General features: G+C 46.7%; 1 protein-coding gene and 1 long non-coding RNA gene across 3 annotated transcripts in view; one reads left to right on the top strand and one right to left on the bottom strand.

The window, feature by feature from the left end:
* LOC140408326 (uncharacterized) overlaps positions 1–22180 on the top strand; it is a 125834-nt gene that overhangs the window by 60472 nt on the left and 43182 nt on the right. The window lies entirely within an intron of this gene.
* Positions 1–22180, bottom strand: part of npnta (nephronectin a) — a 79577-nt gene that overhangs the window by 46448 nt on the left and 10949 nt on the right. For both annotated transcript variants that reach the window (XM_072495358.1, XM_072495357.1), the window contains 3 exons: positions 14115–14207; positions 5613–5732; positions 45–164 (listed from right to left, as the gene is read on the bottom strand). In XM_072495358.1, the coding sequence (XP_072351459.1) occupies positions 45–164; positions 5613–5732; positions 14115–14207 (333 nt within the window). The remainder of the gene's footprint in view (positions 1–44; positions 165–5612; positions 5733–14114; positions 14208–22180) is intronic.

Genomic DNA, 22180 nt, shown 5'->3' with positions numbered 1-22180 from the left:
CTGCAAAAACGTATCCCAGGCGAACAAGTCCTCTACTTACGTACCCACACAGGTCCTTCTGTCTGGTCCCAGCTGCAGTCCAGGAGTGGGGCAGCGACACCGAATCTCTCCTTTCACCTCGTCGCAGCCATACTGGCAGTTCGCCATCGCACAGGACCGTGTGTCTGTCAAATAGCAACAGGGATGTTAATTTGTGCCCTGGCAAAGGGCAGCCATCACTTTCAACCAGGGCCAGGGAGAGAGGTCATCGGCCCTGGTGTTTCACCGCCTTCTGGGACCTCCCGTCTGTCTGTGCGACAGAGCCTTTCAGAGGCCGGAGACCAAAGACTGAACGGTTTCACAATTGTATCTGTTTTGTGATCAGCAAGTCTGAAGACTCTGCTGATTGCTGCTTCTCCCTACAACATGTTTTCAATATCTACACTGCGACATAACTCTATCACAATATTTCAATATCCCCCCAAAAAACTCACAAAAAGCACCCCGATAGAGTGCGATAATAGGTAAATAGACAAAAGGACAAGATTAGAGATGGCCTCCTTCTACACTGTGGGGATTCTATGATTAAGCCAATGGAATAGACTCATGAGAATCATGTGCAGGATAAAACCCGTTACTGATTCACTGTGAACGCACTCTTGTCCTGGCGACCTCACCCCACGAAGCCTGCTCACAGTAAACTTTCATTCGCAACAAAATAAGCAGAACTCCAGCCATGGTCCCACCCTCTGTTCGCAAGATAATTATGGATGATAAAGAGCGTTCAACCCAGCTCATCTCATCCATCTCAGAACGACATACAGACATACTTGTTAGGAACAGAAGTAGGCCATTCGGCCCCTCGAGTCGGCTCTGCTCTGTGATAACATCGCCTGCATTATACCAGTGACTACAATTCAAAAGCACTTAATTGGCTGCAAAGTGATTTGGGACATTGTGAAAGGTGCTGTATAAATGTAGGTTTTGTCTTTCCTTCATTACACATGTAAGCAGGAGGCAGAGTGACTATATCAATGGCGAAATGGGAGGCCCAATGCTGACTCTCTAAGGATAATTAATCACTGATATTAGGAAAGTGGCTACAAATAAATCACAGTTCAACTCTGCAGTTAATCTTTCCCCCCTCTCCCCAACAACACCCCCTCAAACCTCCCCGTCTCGCACCCCCACCCTCCTCCAACATAACCTATCACATTGACAGCTGACGTACAGGCATGGGCAGCTGACGATGCATACCTTGGTCGATCAGCTTCCCAAATGGACAAAAGGTTAAAATTGCAGGCTAATCAGAATATTAAAATTAATTACACCACTTTAATTGGCCTATGAGCCACTTTAATTCCCCATTCCATTCCCACTCTGACCCCTATCTCCCAGGCTTCTGACACTGTTTCAATGATCTTACCACAAGTTCAAGGAACAGCACCTCAGCTTCCGGTTCAGTACTTCACAGCCTCCCAGTGAGTTCAACAATTTTGGTTCATACCCACTGCACCCATTTTTCTGGTGGCTGCTGTCATTAATGGTTCTGCTGTTGCCATTTACACCTCCTCTAGACCCATCTTTCGCCTTGCACCATCGTCCCTCTTGTCTGTTCATCTCTCCTGCCCTCCACCTGAGCCCATACCTATCCTTGCGTTCCTATTTCTCTTCCCCAACATTTCCCCAGCTCTGTACTTGCTTACACGCTGCTAAATCTTTAACCTCCAGTTCTGGTGAAAGGCCGACAGCCTGAAACATTGGCCAGAATTTAATGACTGGAATCTCCCTGCCCCTCCCTGCTGACGGGATCTTCCAGCCACGCTGAAATGAAAGGAGGTTTGAACGGCTCGCTGCATTTTCAGCACCCCGCCCCCCCCCCTCCCCTCCGCCCCATCAAGGAGGGGCCAGAAGATTCCGCCCATTAACTGTTACTTCCTTCATTGTTCTGTCTGACCTGCTGAGCATTTCCAACATTTTCCGGGGTTTGTTTTCCTCATATCTCTGCGCAGTTACAGATTCTGGCTGGAAGCTCTGAGCAGTGACCAGGAACAGGAATCCCTTCCCCCGTTAACCAGGCAGGTTGAGGTCAATGGCAGCAGGGCCCAGCTGAGACGAGCAAGCCCTTGAACAAACCAGAGGCAGAATGTGGGCTCAAACAAAGAACAAAGAACAAAGAAATGTACAGCACAGGAACAGGCCCTTCGGCCCTCCAAGCCCGTGCCGACCATGCTGCCCGACTAAACTACAATCTTCTACACTTCCTGGGTCCGTATCCTTCTATTCCCATCCTATTCATATATTTGTCAAGATGCCCCTTAAATGTCCCTATCGTCCCTGCTTCCACTACCTCCTCCGGTAGCGAGTTCCAGGCACCCACTACCCTCTGCGTAAAAAACTTGTCTCGTACATCTACTCTAAACCTTGCCCCTCTCACCTTAAACCTATGCCCCCTAGTAATTGACCCCTCTACCCAGGGGAAAAGCCTCTGACTATCCACTCTGTCTATGCCCCTCATAATTTTGTATACCTCTATCAGGTCTCCCCTCAACCTCCTTCGTTCCAGTGAGAACAAACCGAGTTTATTCAACCGCTCCTCATAGCTAATGCCCTCCATACCAGGCAACATTCTGGTAAATCTCTTCTGCACCCTCTCTAAAGCCTCCACATCCTTCTGGTAGTGTGGCGACCAGAATTGAACACTATACTCCAAGTGTGGCCTAACTAAGGTTCTATACAGCTGCAACATGACTTGCCAATTCTTATACTCAATGCCCCGGCCAATGAAGGCAAGCATGCCATATGCCTTCTTGACTACCTTCTCCACCTGTGTTGCCCCTTTCAATGACCTGTGGACCTGTACTCCTAGATCTCTTTGACTTTCAATACTCTTGAGGGTTCTACCATTCACTGTATATTCCCTACCTGCATTAGACCTTCCAAAATGCATTACCTCACATTTGTCCGGATAAAACTCCATCTGCCATCTCTCCGCCCAAGTCTCCAGACAATCTAAATCCTGCTGTATCCTCCGACAGTCCTCATCGCTATCCGCAATTCCACCAACCTTTGTGTCGTCTGCAAACTTACTAATCAGACCAGTTACATTTTCCTCCAAATCATTTATATATACTACAAAGAGCAAAGGTCCCAGCACTGATCCCTGTGGAACACCACTGGTCACAGCCCTCCAATTAGAAAAGCATCCCTCCATTGCTACTCTCTGCCTTCTATGGCCTAGCCAGTTCTGTATCCACCTTGCCAGCTCACCCCTGATCCCGTGTGACTTCACCTTTTGTACTAGTCTACCATGAGGGACCTTGTCAAAGGCCTTACTGAAGTCCATATAGACAACATCTACTGCCCTACCTGCATCAATCATCTTAGTGACCTCCTCGAAAAACTCTATCAAGTTAGTGAGACACGACCTCCCCTTCACAAAACCGTGCTGCCTCTCACTAATACGTCCATTTGCTTCCAAATGGGAGTAGATCCTGTCTCGAAGAATTCTCTCCAGTAATTTCCCTACCACTGAAGTAAGGCTCACCTGCCTGTAGTTCCCGGGATTATCCTTGCTACCCTTCTTAAACAGAGGAACAACATTGGCTATTCTCCAGTCCTCCGGGATATCCCCTGAAGACAGCGAGGATCCAAAGGTTTCTGTCAAGGCCTCAGCAATTTCCTCTCCAGCCTCCTTCAGTATTCTGGGGTAGATCCCATCAGGCCCTGGGGACTTATCTACCTTAATATTTTTTAAGACACCCAACACCTCGTCTTTTTGGATCACAATGTGACCCAGGCTATCTACACCCCCTTCTCCAGACTCAACATCTACCAATTCCTTCTCTTTGGTGAATACTGATGCAAAGTATTCATTTAGTACCTCGCCCATTTCCTCTGGCTCCACACATAGATTCCCTTGCCTATCCTTCAGTGGGCCAACCCTTTCCCTGGCTACCCTCTTGCTTTTTATGTACGTGTAAAAGCCTTGGGATTTTCCTTAACCCTATTTGCCAATGACTTTTCGTGACCCCTTCTAGCCCTCCTGACTCCTTGCTTAAGTTCCTTCCTACTTTCCTTATATTCCACGCAGGCTTCGTCTGTTCCCAGCCTTTTAGCCCTGACAAATGCCTCCTTTTTCTTTTTGACGAGGCCTACAATATCACTCGTCATCCAAGGTTCCCGAAAATTGCCGTATTTATCTTTCTTCCTCACAGGAACATGCCGGTCCTGTATTCCTTTCAACTGCCACTTGAAAGCCTCCCACATGTCAGATGTTGATTTGCCCTCAAACATCCGCCCCCAATCTATGTTCTTCAGTTCCCGCCTAATATTGTTATAATTAGCCTTCCCCCAATTTAGCACATTCATCCTCGGACCACTCTTATCCTTGTCCACCAGTACTTTAAAACTTACTGAATTGTGGTCACTGTTACCGAAATGCTCCCCTACTGAAACATCTACCACCTGGCCGGGCTCATTCCCCAATACCAGGTCCAGTACCGCCCCTTCCCTAGTTGGACTGTCTACATATTGTTTTAAGAAGCCCTCATGGATGCGCCTTACAAACTCCGCCCCGTCTAAGCCCCTGGCACTAAGTGAGTCCCAGTCAATATTGGGGAAGTTGAAGTCTCCCATCACCACAACCCTGTTGTTTTTACTCTTTTCCAAAATCTGTCTACCTATCTGCTCCTCTATCTCCCGCTGGCTGTTGGGAGGCCTGTAGTATACCCCCAACATTGTGACTGCACCCTTCTTATTCCTGATCTCTACCCATATAGCCTCACTGCCCTCTGAGGTGTCCTCTCGCAGTACAGCTGTGATAGGCTCCATTGGCAGGCTGTAACCTCAAAGAAAACTGAATTTAGCAGTTTCGCCACAGAAACAAACAGGATTTTAGTTTTGTTGTGTTTGCCATAAGGAGTGTAAACTGGAACGAGCCTGTCACTGGCCTGTACTATGGGCCGGTGGTTTGGAACCAAACTTGGAGTGGTTATTTACATTGTGTGGTGCTGAGAGGGGTACAATACCTTCCTTGAATGTATTCATTTCACCACCAGAAGAGGTCTATACGGACCAGCTAAAAGCATAATTGAAAATGTCTTTCTTCACCCTGTATTACTGTAGTTGCATTAACATTGAGTCTCCCCACCCCCACAGTACACTTTGTGAAAGTCTGTTGTTTGGTCACGGAAAGGCCACCTTTATTCATGCTGGAGTCAGGCTGATAATGGATCCAGTCACAGCTTTCACATGGAAAGACAGGCTGGAATTTGTTAAACTTGAAGCAAAGTCCAGCTGCTTCATACAAACCAGAACCCAAACCAACAAAAACTGCGCAGCTCATGGAAAGAAAAGAAAGGTTTGTGATTGTTTGAAGCAACTTTCATGGGCACAGGACATCCCAGAATGTTTTACAGCCAATCAACTGCTTTTTGGCCACTGTTGTTATGTAGGGCAATAGGACCCTGTTGCAATTACTCGCTCTACTTGGAATAGGAGTAAGCACAGAATAGATGAACATAACCGTGGAAGGAAACCACCACCTTATCTCCAATGCGATTAATGTAAATATCATCTAAAATAAGGGAGGGTTAACGGATCGTACGAAGAAGCGTAAGTGAATCACCTACTTGCACATGACCCATCAGACATGAGCATGTAGCCATTCAGGCAGTAGCACTTGTAGCTGCCATATGTATTCATACACCGATGCTTGCATGGTCGAGGCTTCATCCCACACTCGTTAAAATCTGTTCCAAAAAAATAAAAGCCACAGTCAATATCAATGGAAAAGGCAAGTCTGGCGCAGCATTGGGAGTCTCAGTTAAAACATATGCGAAAGTCAAATTGCTTAATTATTTTGCTCCCCATTCTAATTCACGGTTAAAATTTTCTCCTTGTATTGAAGCTGTAAATGGATAGCTCTGTTAATGCAGCCAGCTGCCCAGTTGCATCATTATGATCTGAAGTTGTCATCTACATCATAACAGCAGTAATATAATGCATTGCTGGTGTGTTTTGGGGTTTTAGAATTGGTGCAGTATGATAGTATTTTACTGTGAGAGTGCTTTAGAGGTGAAAGTGTGGATCTTGGGTTTGGTAATTTCCGATTCCAATTCTCTTCCTGCACCTAGTCACTGATGCAGACTTCCGTCTGTTTCCATAGCTAGTAATTCCCAGAACAGGTCTCTAGTCTGTCACCAGGAGCTTATAGATTGAGGGGCGCCACTCTACATCAAGCATGGCTGACCAGGAGTCTCTCCCGCTCTTATCACCAGCCACTGGAGTGATTGGAAGGATTTGCAGATTGAGATACTCCACCTGTTTGGCTGCGTTATGGTCATCAAGTCCTGAGGTGGGACTTGAACCCAGAGATTCCGGCTCCGAGGCAGGGACGCTACCTACTGTGCCACAAGACCTCCAGGTTTGGTGTTTGAACATAAGGGATAGGAACAGGAGTAGGCCATTCAGCCCGTCAAACCTGCTCGACCACTCAGTAAGATCATTACACCTCAACTTCACTTTGATGCCCAATCTCGATATGCCCTGAATCCCTTGGTGCCCAAATGTCTATCACTCTCAGTCTTCAATATACCCAACAGCTGACCATACACAGCTCTGTATGGTAAAGAATTCCAAAAGCTGGGGCCGCACGGCTGCGGAGTGGCTAGCACTGCTGCTTCACGGCGCCGAGGACCCGGGTTCAATCCCGGCCCCGGGTCACTGTCCGTGCAGAGTTTGCACATTCTCCCCGTGTCTGCGTGGGTCTCACCCCCACAACCCAAAGATGTGCAGGGTAGGTGGATTGGCCACGCTAAATTGCCCCTTAATTGGAAAAAGAAAATTGGGTGCTCTAAATTTATAAGAAGGGGAGGGGAATAATTCCAAAAGCTCTCAGGATGAAGAAATTTCTCCCAACTCCGTCCTAAATGGCCGCTATCCTGAGATTATGGCCATATGCTGGGCTCTCCAGCCAGTGGAAACAGCCTCGTAGCAATTACCCTGTCAAGACCTCCAAAAACGTTCTACATCCGAGCAAGAGAATTTGATGCGTTTCAACAATGTCACCTCGCATTCTTCTAAACTCCAGGCAATATCGGCTTATTCTATTCAATCACCCCTCATAGGTCAACCATTTCATCTCGGGTCTCAATCTGGTGAATCTAAGTGGCTCTCGGGCCTGTGTAACATTTTGGACATTGGAGTTACATTTATTTCATGGCACCTTCCCAACGCCAGCCTACTTCACATAAACTCTGTTATTCGATAACAAGCGGCCTCCTCCATTCATACAGCAGTCAGGCTTACAATGATGGCTGAAGTGGAATTGTACCAAATTTGCATACCCAATGAAGGAACCTAAAGGTCAGCTTGGGTTATAAATCTCGCTTTGGATGAGTCAATGCTGGTAATGTCACTCTGTCTGGTCACTTTTTATTAGTTGGGCAGTTGATCAATAAATCCAAAATTTCCACCAGGAGTACATGCAACCACACAGAATTTCCAGCATGGAGACAGTCAATCTAAATGGTCTGTGTCGGCCGGTGGACATGCATTTAGCTAGGTGAGGGTGCAGCTTGCGATCATGAGATTTGAACTCATGATTTGAGGTTGCTAGTGGCAAAGCTATGACACACAACCACCTACAAAAGTGTGCAAGCTGCTGATTTAACTCCTGATCAAAATGTTTCTTCCTCTCCGTTTACTTATTAAACATGAACGTTGACGACATTGGACTCTTGATGTTTCATTTCATGAAAAGTGGGGAGTTCTGCTCTTCTCACAGTCCCCTATGTATACAAAAGGAGCACAGATTACATGAAGACTAAACAAGTTGGACATTCTGTTTAGGTTTTGTTTTGTGTTAACGTTGCCATTGGTGCTTTTCCCCAATTTGGTTCTATCCTGCAGATTTGCCCATCTGAATTATCTCATTTCACTGTTTACAACATCTTTACTCCCGATCGATTTTCGATCAGTTTGATCGCCAATCAATAACTACACTATTCAGATAGAAGAGCTCTGAATGGCAGTCGTGAAATAATACTAATAAAATAATAATAATCGCTTATTATCACAAGCAGGCTTCAATGAAGTTACTGTGAAAAGCCCCTAGTCGCCACATTCCGGCGCCTGTTCGGGGAGGCTGGTACGGGAATTGAACCCGCGCTGCTGCCTTGTTCTGCATTACAGGCCAGCTATTTAGCCCAGTGTGCTGAACCGAGTGTGCTAAATATGCAATCAACAGGATTTAATTGATTCCATATCGAAGGTACTTCAAAGTCAGGGAAACGAACAACCACAGAATCCTTGGTATGTCGCTAAATTTTGTGCTCATTGGGGTAGGGGTGGTGGTGGGAGCTGTCAGTTTTGACGAATGGAACATTTTCTTATTTCACACACCCATTGAGAATATCCAGACCTGCTAGATCAGACTCAGGGTGGCGAGGAACAGAATGAACTCTCCTCCACCCTGCCAGTGGTAACAGGGGTGGGTGGGGATGGAATTAGTCCTGGAAGGTGGCACTAAATGGATGACGGTGACCAGCAGTCCGGGTTTAACCCCGTCCAATTTTCCATTACAAACCAATGTCGCCCCCAGGGTTCTCTCTCCCTTAGAAGCTCCAGAGACAACGAGAATGACGCTTTCACCTTTCCCACAGCAGTCGGCTAGAATTAGAACCATGGTTCACAGCACAGAAGGAGGCCATTCGACCCAGCATGCTCATGCTAGCTCTTTGTTAGTGAATCTAAAATGAATCCCAGCATCCTGCTCTCGCCTCACAGCACGGTTTCCTCCTCTGCTTCAAATATTTTCTCCTGGGGGCACAGTGGTTAGCACTGCTGCCTCACGACACCAGGGTCCCAGGTTCGATCCCGGCTCTGGGTCCGTGTGGAGTGTTTGCGTGGGTTGCGCCCCCACAACCCAAAAGATGCGCAGGCTAGGTGGATTGGCCACGCTAAATTGTCCCTTAAGTGGAAAAAGTGAATAGGATTCTAAATTATATTTTAAAAATATATTTTCTCCTAATTTTGTTCCTCGCGCTCAGTGACAATCCTAAATTGATGACCCTTTCTGAGTGATTCCTCAACTCGTGTTTCCTTTTTATCCCCTTCAGTGAACATACACTGAACACTCTCGAGGGGTTAAATATCCTCTTCACAACGTGGCATTCTGTTGAACTACGGCCAAACCGATGTTCTGCACACATTTATCATTATTTCTTTATCTGGTCTCTATTTATAAAACTCAGCGTCTCTGACTTTTTTTTGTTGAGGTAAATGATTTAAACCAGGGAGTTGATGGTGGCAGGCCTGGGATGTGAAATGATCATCTTGACTACAGAACCTCAAATTTACCTCGACCGAGGAAAACTATTCTAATCTTCCACCGCAGGACGAACCTCCGACAGTTAAAGGAGATTTCCATCCCCGCCCATCAGGCTGACAGTTGGGTTTGAACCCAGATCACAAAGGTGAAAGGTTATCCATCCCATTGCACCATCCAGTTTCCTAATTGCTTCCTTTTTATAAAATAAATAATCATGTTAAATGAGTCCGGCATTTTCGGGGGTCTGCACTCCCTGAGGTTTTTAAGCCTACTGACAGCTCGCAAAACAAAGCGAGGTTAAACTTGACTAAAACCCACGACAGGCTGCACTATTTTCTTGTTAACAAAGTAGGCCCCACTGCAAGTTTCATAGCAGTGGGGAAGAAGGTTGTAAATAAACAGCTCATTTCTCCATTGGACAGAGGTTAAGTCCCAGGTGCCTTTGTTCTCATTTATCCGACAAGCAGGTCTGGCTTTTCTCGATGATAATGAAATTCACTTTGAGTTTTGAAAAAGTCAACCTTGTGTGTTCTGACTGAAGCTATTAGCAACACCAGACAGTAACAGAACCAGTTCCCATCAAATAATCTGAAGTGTTTAATCCCCAGGATAAAATATTAACCTGCAATATCCAATCTCTATAAAGCTAGTACGTGAAATAAAGGTTCTGGAGCCAGGTTATATAGTTTTTTAAAATGTATTTGTTCATGGATGGCAGTAGTCCAGTGATATTGTCACTGGACAGTAATGTTCTGGGGAACTGGGTTTGTACTGTTCTATGACTGATGGTGAAATTTGGGCCGGAATTCTCTGGCCGTTGGGATTTCCTGGGCACGATCCAACGGCCACGCTGCTCCGCAAAAGCAGCTCGCCACGGCGCAGTGTGGCCTTTGAAAGCCAAGAGACCCTGCTCTCGGGATCTACCCGGCTCACAACGCTTCGCGAGGTTCAACGCAATCTCGCGAGACATTGCGATGTGAATCCCGCCCACAATAGGCGGGAACACGTTTCAGCAAATCTGCGTATTAGAGCGAGGCAGCTAGCCTTATGCTAATGCGCAGATTCCCGAGGTGCCTGAGGGTTTGGGATTAAACCCCTTCGCCTCAGAGACCTTGGGCGAGTGCCATTCAGCACGAGTTCCCACAAATGGGGACCAGATGTAACTGCACTCATGGGGGTCACGAAAGGGATCGGAGACCCACAGCTGCATACTGTTTGGGCAGGGTGGTTTCCTGGCAGTGCCAACTTGGCACTCAGGTGGCACTGCCAGAGTACCAGGCTGCCATTGTTTTTGAAATGAAATGAAATGAAAATCACTTATTGTCACAAGTAGGCTTCAATGAAGTTACTGTGAAAAGCCCCTAGACGCCACATTCCGATGCCTGTTCAGGGAGGCTGGTACGGGAATACATGCATACGATCAGGCCAGGGTTACCCGGCGTGGGTGGCCAGGGAAGCTCCCACATTGCGTTCGGGCTGGGGGGAGGACAGGGATTGTTTTGGGGCCTCGGAGATCGGGACGCCGTTTTTAATGGAGCAGAGCTCCCCACTGTACAAAACGGGGCTATGTGTGGACTCGGCCGTGGGTTCCCCGTTCGGGCCTCTTATTCAACTGCGAGTGCAGGAACCACGCAGCTAAACGCGCTTGCCGGGGGACTTTGTTCCCTTTTGGGAGAATCGCGCCCCCTGTTCCCGCTGGCAGCGCACCCCCACCTGCAGGTTTCCCATTCACAAGCGGTGGGAATAGTGAATCCCGCCGCCAGCGAACGGCGTTCCGTTGACAAACACACGGCTGGAGGACCGGACAATCCTGGGATTGAATTCAAAAAAAATCTGGATTTATAAGTCTAATGATGGCCATGAAGCCATTGTTGTAACAACCCATCTAATTCACCAATGTCCCTTTAGAGAAGGAAATCGATCATCCTTACCTGGTCTGGCCTAAATGTGACTCCAGATCCACAGCAATGTGGTTGACTCTTAACTGCCCTCTTCAGGGCAATTAGGGATGGGCAATGAATGCTGACCCAGCCGGCCACGCTCACATTCCATAAAATAATGTTTTAATGGGATGTGGTTATCGTTGGCAAGACCAGCATTTGTTGCCCATCCCTAATTGTCCTTGAGTGGCTTGCTAGGCCATTTCAGAGGGGGTTTTACTTCGAAGAGAGGAGCCTAAGGGGTTGACGTGTACAAAACTATGAGGGGCTTAGGAAGGGTCGACAGAAAAAAAACTTGTTTCCCCCCTGGCTGAGGGGTCAATTACCAGGGGGCACAGATTTAAGGTGTGCAGTGGAGTGATTAGAGGGCACACGAGGAGGTACGTTTTCACCCAGAGTGTGGCGGGTGTCTGGAATTCACTGCCGAAGTTGAGCCTGAAATGTTCAATTCATTTCATTTAAAAAGGTACCTGGATCTGCATCTCAACTGTTGTAACCGGGAGGCTTCGGAGCAGGTGCTGGGAAATTGGGTTAAAATGAGCACCTTGTTTATTTTTTCCCTCTTTTTTTGGCTGGCGCAGACCTGATGGGCTGATTGGAACCTTTCTGCACCAGAACCGTTCTGTGGTTCTTCAGTTAAGAGTCAACGTTGCTGTGGGTCTGGAGTCACATGTAGGCCAGGCCAGGTACGGAACAGCAGATTTCCTTCCCTAAACGACGTCAGTGAACCAGATGGGTTTTTATGACAATCGATGACAGTTTCCTGCTCACCATTACTGAGACTAGGTTTCAATGCCATATTCATTAATTGAATTTAAATTCCACCAACTATTATGGTGGAATTTGAATTCCATGCCTGCAGATTTGCCTGGGCATCTGGATTACTAGCCTGGTGATGTTCCCACTCTGCTGCTGCTGCTGCTGCCGCCCCCGCCCCCCATACACACACTTCATGATTTTGAACACCTCTATCAAATCTTCTCTCTGCCTTTTTTTTCTCTAAGGAAAACAGTCCCAACTTTTCCACCCTATCTTCATAACTGAAGTTCCTCAATGTTCCCCATCTCTGGAACCATTCTCGTCATTCTTTTCTGCAACTTCGCTGATGTCTTCACATCCTTCCAGAATTGGACAGAATACTCTAGTTCAGGCCGAACTACTGACTCATACATTTACAACCTCCTTGTTCTTGTCCTCCATGTCCCTAGTAATGATGCTTGACTAACTGCTCTGCCAACCTGTCCTCGTACCGTCAATGACTTATACATCCCGGTCCGCCTGCTTCTGCACCCCCTCTAGAGTTTTACTCTTTACTTTGTGCTGTCTCTCCATGTTCCTCCTACCAAGATGCGTTGAACTCCATCTATCACCCATTCCCCTATCCACCAACTTGCCAATGTCTCTTTGGCACTATCCTCCTCACAGTTCACTATGTCTCCAAGTTTTGTCCCATCGGCAAACTTTAACTTATCAAGAAAAGCAAGGGTCCCAACACTCACCCCTGGGGAACACCACTGCAAACCTTCTTCCAGCACGAAAAACATCCATTAACGATTACTTAGGTAATGTGATAGCCAATTTTGTGCACAGCAAGCTCCCAAAAACAACAATATGATAAATACCAGACAATGTTTTTGTGAGGATATCTGGAGGATAAATATTGGGCAGAACTGAGAATATCTGCCCTGCTCATCTTCAAAATAATGTCCTTGGGTCTTTTTATTCTGCCTGAGACTGCAGTTATGGGATCTCACTTTAAGGTTAGGATTCCTACTGTAATCACAAATCCATTGTCTCCTCTTGCTAAAAAGGTGCATGAGCCTGGACATTAGGTGAGACCAGAACCAGACTTGGCTGTGAAGCCCCTGTAGTGGAATAGCAAACACAGGAAGAACAGTCAGCTGCACGGGGCACCAGATAGCTACCAGCAACCGTGGAAAGCACCTAATGTTAATCAGAGCAGCAAGGAAAAGCTTGCATTTCTATAGCTGTCTGTGTTGCTCCTCGTTCCAGCCTCACAGTACTGAGCCTCTCTACAGTCAGTGATTATATGGTTTGAACACAAAAAGACGTAACAGTCTTGGGTCGATCATCTGCCACTGGTAAATACTGCTTGTGTGTATGTGTTGTAAACCTGCTTAACACGCCTCCTGCGAAAATAATCCCAGAAACAGAGCAATATTGTGTTAAAATGCTCCAGATTTCAAAGGTTGCTTTTAAGAATTCTCCTGAGTGTTTGCTCCAGTTGCTAAAGACTATGAACTGAAGAAATTTTCACACAGTTATCAGAGGGACCTTTGAAAGAATTAACCTGCAATATCCAAGTTCTGTAAAACTAGTGTGCAAAATTAAAACTATGAAGCCTCTGCATGTAGATTTATAGATACATCAAATATTTTCCAAGAAATATGCAACTTACAGATTGGTGCAACTGTTAGCAGGGTACAATAAATATATTTGTGCATAAATATATGTCTACCCCCACATTTCAAAACAATCCTGTATATCACCAACATATATATCCCAGAAATATACCACAGCGTGTAAACATTTTAGTTCCAATTTGTGTGTAACTCCAGTTTGAGTATCGCTAAAAGAAGACACATGTCAAAGCTTTTCACCTTGCACTTATCAGAACATTCACAAGAATATCAAATGTAAAGGGAACAACAATTTGTACTTTGTGAGAAGAGATTGATTGGTGGACTTTGATAGATAGAGATGTTTGTCATGGGGAAAACCACTTGCCAACCAATTAGCACTCTCTGTTCTTCCTGGTTAGTCTGTCAAGACGTAACAGACGTTCACTGTTAGACAGCACCATTTTCTCTGATTGGCACAACCTGGTGTCTCGCTCTTACCTTGGTTACAAGTTTTGCCTGTGTACCCTGGGTAGCACTTGCACCTGTTTGGTCCCACACACTCGCCGTGTTTACATCCATGTTGACACACAGCTGGTAAGAGTAGAATAAACAAGTTAAACAGATCAAACAGGAGGAGCCTCATCCACTCAGCAATCTCACTAAATTACATTTTTTCTGTATTTTACATCTGAGCATTGAATGTGCCGCCTCAGCCATCAGTGACAGGCTACAAAATGGCTGCCCACTTCGAAATGGGAGCCTGTTTCATGCATAGTTGACAACACCATTGAAGTGTTACAACTGCACAGCCATAAGTCTCAGAGACAAGAAGAAATGTTGCCAAGGATTAGAATAAGACAGCACAGGACCTTCCTCAAAAGTGGAAGACGGGTAATTGGGTTTGACAGACATTGTGGAAGAACATTTTACTATCTGCAATGTTAGTGCTATTTTCCGTCAAGTAACTTGGCCTTGTCTTATGCTCAATGTGTTGGCCTTTGTTTTGCTGCACAATTCTGACTTAACTTGATATATATATTTATAACGAGGGGTGCAGAGCACCTAGTAGTAAGTACTCTACACCACACGTAGCAGGAACCCCAACCCTTCATCTCTGCTGAAGCTAGCTAGCCTTGGCAGGGGAATTAAGAAGTCACAACCTGGCCTCAGTACTTTGGTCTCAGGTGAGGCGGTGGGCAGGTGGGAATGGGAGAATTCAGCACTCTTTGATTATTTTCCAGTGACACCTGGCAGGCAAGGGGCACGGCTGCGGGCATCACAGGCGATGCCCTCCGAGGCTGTGAAGCTCGCTGAAGCCATCCAGGCTCGGCTGTGAGGAACGGGCGAAGGGATGAACAGCTGTCAAGACCTTTGCTACCATTAGGCCAGAGTGAGTGAGAGCCCGAGGAAAACATTGGAATCAGACACTAAAGGGAATCAGGTGATAGGGGAGCAGGGCAGGAAAGCAGAGTTGAAGTAGAAGATCAGTCACAAACTTATTGAATGGCGTAGCCGGCTTGAGAGGACTATAGGGCCAACTCCTGCTCTAATTGCTTACGTTCTTATGGAAAGGAAACATTGGGAAATGAGCTGCAATAACAATTTTTGCAGGCGCACGGAAATTGAGACCAGTAAGAAAAATAGCCAAAAGAAGATTGCTGTTGCCATATCGAATGATCAGGATTGAAATCCATTTTTAGTTTATCTGGCAGAAGAGGCAGAGTGGAGGGGTGGAGAGTTTTGATAACCTGGCATGCAGATTCGATTGAAGAATTAGTAGGGAATTGGGGGAAAGGAAAAACTTGCATGGGGGACAGATTACGGGTAGTTGGACAATCGAGATGTCTCTTTCAAAGGGCTGCCGTAGCTATTATCTCTGTTGTATGCCTGTACGGTTTCATGAATTGTTCCATGACAGAAGAAGTTGATAAATCCGGATTAGCTGCGTGATTCTCACAGGGCACCTGTAACGTTTACTGTCCCCCAAATCTCACCTCTGCCAAAGCGCACCTGCATTGAACAGGGGAGGAAAAACAGAACGGCAGACTATATTCTCTTCAACTTTCACTGCCGGTTCAAAGAAAGTTATCAATTGATTATAATGTTTAATTTTGCTATGATCCAGTAACGTGTCAAGGGCCAAAAGTATGAACTGTGCACTCGACTGCATTATAATTCATATTGACATTACGTCAGAAATGTTTCTTTTAAGTTGCTCTTAATGTGGTAGAAGGAGACTGGAAGTCGCTAACTTCCGTTTGGAGAATGACAGAATATGAACAGCACCCACCGGCTCATTAAAGGGAGGGAGGCTGATTAGGGTGAGGGTGACTGAAACAGCTTTCATCTGGTTCCACATTATTAGTAGTTCTGAAATTAGATAATGCAGAGTGGTAAGAGAACATCGAAGAGAAACTTTGAACAGAGAAAGGAAACACAGCGATTGGAAAATGCCTTTACAATAATGTCACTCCACACACAAGAAAAAGAAGAAAAAAACCTCTCACCTTGGTTCATGACGCCTTGCGTTGTGTAAGTAAAAATTATTTGTGACTGACAGGTGCCAATGACTGGCGGGCACTAGTGCCTAGCGAACAGCAGTGACCGGTGGGCAGCAGTGACGAGTGCGTAGCAGTGGCCAGGGGGAGCATCAGTGACCAGGGGGGACATTTGTGACCAGGGGGTGGGGGGGCATCAGTGACCGGGGGGGGGCCAAGTGACCGGCGGCCAAAGTGAAGATAAAAAGTGAGTGTTTTCAGGGGAAAAGACGACAACATTGCCACACTTCCCCAGAACGGGATTGCAATGTTTGGAATCCTCCAGTATTTGCTGACCTGAAGTTTTATTTGTGATCTCTTTATCTCCTTTCTCAAGGGCAATTAGAAATGGGCAATATTAGATGCCGACCTTGCCAACATCGCCCACATCCCAGGATTGGAAAAAAAAAATCACAACAGCAGGTGTGGGAGTTCGATTGGAAAGGCGATTTAGTCATTTGTTCTCCGGCTCTATCGGCGAGAGTGAAAGAACTCTGACCCCAACCAGTGTAACATCAGATCCAAATACGTTTTGCTGGTTTTGATTTGACGAGGAAAAATATGGCATTCAGTTTGTGACGTGAACTGACTGTACATCAGATCAAACTCTACCGAGAACGGAGCAACACATGAAGAGTTTCTCATTAGTCTTGCATTGTAATTGATCGATCGCAAGTCATTTTTAAACCAAATAACTGTATGTGAACTACTCAAATGGCAATAGCTATTAAACCGCCTCAGGTGTCAGCTGTGGCTCAGATGGTCACACTCTCACCTTCAAGTCAGAAGGGCTCCCACTCAGGACTTGACCACATAATCTAAGGCTGACACTTCCAGGGTACCATGTTGTCTTTTGGGAAGGGTGTTGACCTGAACCTGCCCCCAGCCCTCCTAAATAAATGCAAGTTATACCACGGTATTATTCGGGGGAGCAGCAAGGGAGTTCTGCCTAACACTCACTCATTTATCTCATTTCTGGTTGTGAGGCCTTGCGATGCACATATTTTTTAATAATAAATTTAGAGTACCCAATTCATATTTTCCAATTAAGGGGCAATTTAGCAGGTTCAATCCACCTACCCTGCACATCTTTTTGGGTTGTGGGGGTGAAACCCACGGAAACAAGGGGAGAATGTGCAAACTCCACACGGACAGCGACCCAGAGCAGGGATCGAACCTGGGACCTCGGCGTTGTGAGACTGCAGTGCTACTCACTGTGCCACCGTGCTGCCCGGCGATGCACATCTTGACTGCTATGGTCATTACGTTGCCACGGCTACGATTGCAGGCATTGATGAATAACTGGATGTCAAATCTGAGATTCTTCAGCCAGTCAGCAGCATCCTCATCAGCCTGGTGTAGGGCAGTGAGGCCTGGCGTGGGGCAGTGAGGCCTGGCGTAGGGCAGTGAGGCCTGGCGTGGGGCAGTGAGGCCTGGCATAGGGCAGTGCAGCCTGGCGTGGGGCAGTGAGGCCTGGCGTGGGGCAGTGAGGCCTGGCGTAGGGCAGTGAGGCCTGGCGTGGGGCAGTGAGGCCTGGCGTAGGGCAGTGAGGCCTGGCGTAGGGCAGTGAGGCCTGGCGTGGGGCAGTGAGGCCTGGCGTGGGGCAGTGAGGCCTGGCTTAGGGCAGTGAGGTCTGGCGTAGGGCAGTGCGGGCGCCACTGAAGCACAGGTTGGGGTACTTGTCGAGTATATGCACCATGGTTTGCACTTCGCCACACGTGCATGGGGTGAGTAACGGGGTCCCCAACGGAGGAGGTTGCTGCAGCAGGATCTGACTCCAGTGCAAAACCTGTTCAGTTTGACCCATTCGCCGCAAATTAAATTAAGACAATGACAGTATTTCCTTGGTTGCAAAGTGCTTTGAAACATCCTGAAGTTAAAAAAAAATCTGCGTTATGAACAGACGATCTCGTCATTATTATGTTGAGGTTTGTGGGACCTCGGATTGTGTAAATTGGCTGATGCACATCCCTGCAACAGTGACTATTCTTCAAAGATGCTTTGGGATATCTGATAGCTTTAAAAGGCACTATATAAATGCAAGTCTTTCTTGTTCCAATGTTCTTCCCACCAGCCGTCATGGCCGAATATTTACATGTTCTGAAATCAGCTGCAAGGGGGCGGGATTTTCCAACTCTTCCTGCCGGGCGGGATTTCCCAGACCCGCCAAAGGCGACCACCCCCTCCCCCACCGTGGGTTTCCCAGCGACGTGCCGGGCGAGCCATACGGAGCGCCATGGACCTCGGCGGGATGGACGGACAATGCCGATCTGCCTCTGCCGCAGGAAAACACGCTACGGGAGTGCGGAAGATCCCGGCCTGTCAGTTCTGTAACGTATCAGGATTGGGTAAAATAAACTGCTTCTCGCTCTTGAACATAGCCAAAGGTAAAGTCGCCACAGTCCCAGGTAACCGCAGGCTGCTTTCCCCTTTGAGGGGGAGAGCTGACTGGTGGTGATTTAACCTGAGGGTCACCACACCTCAGGCGAGGGGCAGGGTTGAGAAGAAGCGGCCTTCATGAATATAGGTACAGACATTAGGTGAGCAAGGCAATCTTCCGATCACCACTCAATACCGGGGTCCCAGAATGAATAGTCATTTGGAGATGCAAAACTACCCCAGTGAGACAGCAGAATAGGAGTACTGATAAAAATGAAATAAGGTGACAGGAAGTCCACACAAATACAGAAAATATACAATTGGCACGGTAACAAGAGAGGGTAGAAAGGGAAAATAAAAACTTTTGTTCTTCCTGGGCTGTCCTGTGGACAGTTCAAGAGCAATATTGTGGAGAACCAAAAGCAAGAGGTCTGGACGGGAAACAGTGAATGTAGGAAGAGAGGGAGAAAAGAAGGAATGAAACAATTTATAAAACACAGCATCAAAATCTGCTCAGTGTCCGCACTCTGAATTCACCAAAACGCAAAGATATTCGGAAGGATTTACAGCGCGACAGCCACCATTTTGAAACATGGACAACTACAGAGCTGTTAAGACCTCAAACGGCAGATTATGGAAATGCTAATCAATATGTTAACTCCATTTGCCTGCCTCGGTTCTGTATTCCATAATATCCACTCATGTGCGTGTGCTGACTCAGCAACCGACTCCAGGTCCTCTTCCAATCAGCTCCCACGGCACAACACCTCCCACTTTCAATTAAGATCAACAGCAAGATCCTGGAATGTGAGGATCATTTGCTGTATCTTGGGAACCTCCTCAAGATGATGGACGGCACAGACGACAGAATTCACCATCGCCTCCAATGCACCGACTCAACCTTTGACTAGGGCATGGTGGCGCAGTGGTTAGCACTGGGAGTGCGGCACTGAGGACCCGGGTTCGAATCCTGGCCCTGGGTCACTGTCCGTGTGGAGTTTGCACATTCTCCCCGTGTCTGCGTGGGTTTCACCCCCACAACCCAAAGATGTGCAGGTTAGGTGGATTGGCCACGCTAAATTGCCCCTTAATTGGAAAAAATAACTGGGTTCTCGAAAAAAAAAATTAAACTCAACCTTTGGCTGACCAAGGAAAAGGCATTTGAGTGCCGGGAACTCAAAGCAGAGACTAAGATCATGGTCTAGCAGGCAGTAGGGATCCACATGCCGCCATGTGTTCCAGAGGCTTGGACAGCCCACAGAAAGCACCTCAAAGCACTGGAGAAGTACCGTCAGTGGTGCCTTCTGAAGGTCCTCCAAATGTGGTGGCAAGAAGACTGTCCAACGGCAGCGTCCTCGCCCAGGCCAACATGCCCAGCTCTGCTCAAATGTCTGACATCAGACTTGTGAAACAACGGCTCTATCAGACCTCAGGAGACTCCCAGGACAGTGGAAATATTTCAGGAGGGCATACATCCCCGCTGACTCATGGGAATCCCCGGCTTGTGACCAACCAAAATGGAGAAGGATTATTCGGGAAAGCACCGAGCACATCAGGAGACTGCGTCAGGAATATGCAGAGGCGAGGTCGAGGTGGGAGCGTACAAACCTCTAAACAACCCATCTAGCTGACCCTCAAGCACCATCAGCCTGCTGGTGGTCGGGTCTGCAGATCGCACACTCGACTTAATCATCTATCTCAGAATCCAGCAAAGCCGAGTGGAAGCGAGTCATCTTCGATCCCAAGGGACTGTCTAAGAAGAAGAGTACTGATGCCGAACAAAACTCGACTGGTCTTAGTTTTTAAACTTTCAATTCGTCCATCCTTATCTTTTTGGGGAAGAAAGTTCCAGATTTCCACTAACCTTTGTGTGAAGGTGTGTTTTCTGACGCCACCTCTGAATGGCAGCCCTAATTTTAAGGTTATGCCCCCTTGTTCTGGAATCTCCTACCAGAGGAAATAGTTTCTCTCTAACTTGTCATTTGAGCATTTTAAATAGTTAAATTAGCCACAGATTAACCATGATCTCATTGAATGGTGGGATAGGCTCGAGGGGCTGAATGGCCTATTCCTGTTCCTGTGTTCCTACGTAATTAGATCACCCCTCAATTTCTTACACGCAAGAGAATGCAGGACTAATCCACGCAACCTGTCCTCAGAATTTAATCTCAGGATGATCTAAACTTCCTGAGATGCACTGCCCACAATTGAAAGCAATGATGATGCAGTCTAACCAGAATGTTATAGAACCATAACTTTCGCCCCTTTGCATAACAGCATGATATTAGAGATAAAGTGAATGGTTTGAGTGATTTCTGCATTGGGACTACTAAATCTCTTTGCTCTTTCACAGTTCCTAGCTTCTTACCATTTAAAAACATTCTCTGATCTATCTTCCTTGGATCAAAAGTGGATGATTTCACACTTCCCAAGACTGAATTCGTTCACGGGACGTGGGCATCGCAGGCTGTGCCAGCATTTATTGCCCATCCCTAATTGCCCTTGAGTGGGTAGTTAGGAGTCAACCACATTGCTGTGGGTCTGGAATCACATGTAGACCAGACCAGGTAAGGACGGCAGATTTCCTTCCCTAAAGGACATTAGTGAACCAGATGGGTTTTTACGACAATCGACAAGGGTTTGATGGTCATCATTAGACTTTTAATTCCAGATTTTTATTGAATTCAAATTTCACCACCTGCAGTGGCGGGATTCGAACCTGGGTCCCCAGAGCATTACTCGGAGTCTCTGGTTAACTAGTCCAGTGACAATACCACTGCGCCACCGCCTCCCCAATTCTGCCATAGCTTTTCCAACTCACAATATCAATATCCCTTTGCAACCTCCTGCGCCCATCTACGCTAACATGGTGACACCAGCAAACCTGGATGTGAGACTCTCCATTCTCACAACTGAGTTATTGATGAATAAAATGAAATGCAGAATCCCGAAACAAATTGCACGTCTTAATGATAGGTATCAATGTCAAATTGAACGCTAAAATGAAAGCCACCCGGTTATGTCATTGTTAAACTTTAAACGTGAGCTTAATGTACTTTTGAGAAATAGATTATGTATGAAAAGCAAAATACTGCAGATGCTGGAAATTTGAAATAAGAACAAAAAATGCTGGAGAACTAAGCAGGCCAGACAGTTTCTGCAGAGAGATCAATGAAATCCCTTTGAAGTGTAGCCATTGTTCGAATGTGGGCAGCGCAGCGGCCAATTCGCACACAGCAAGATCCCACAAAGAGCACTGGGTATGAATGGATTTGGGATAAGGGCGGTGTAAAGACTCCTGTCATTGAGTAGCTCGTCAACGCTCACCAACCAGAGGAACAGCCAGTTGGGAAAAGGCAAACGGGAGCATCCTTTCCCTGCGGAACTGTACCCCAGCAAGCACCTTCAGGTAAGATTCGATGGAAAAAGCTGGGCATGGATATCCCACATTGCACTTTCTCCCATTACACACTCTTTGTACAGTTCCCAAAGACAGGTTTATTGGAGATCGGGGGGGAGGGGGGAAGAGTTAGATAGTGTATTTATTTCCTTTTGTCATTTTGGTACCTCCTTTGTGCAGGAGATTTACTTCATGGTGGTCTGGTTTAATGTTTATTCAGTATCCCACGCTTGAATCACGCAAGATGA

This window comes from Scyliorhinus torazame, chromosome 3 (assembly GCF_047496885.1).
Source record: "Scyliorhinus torazame isolate Kashiwa2021f chromosome 3, sScyTor2.1, whole genome shotgun sequence".
Lineage (NCBI taxonomy): Eukaryota > Metazoa > Chordata > Chondrichthyes > Carcharhiniformes > Scyliorhinidae > Scyliorhinus > Scyliorhinus torazame.
Note: the sequence above shows the minus strand (reverse complement) of the source record. Positions and strands in the feature narration are given on the sequence as shown.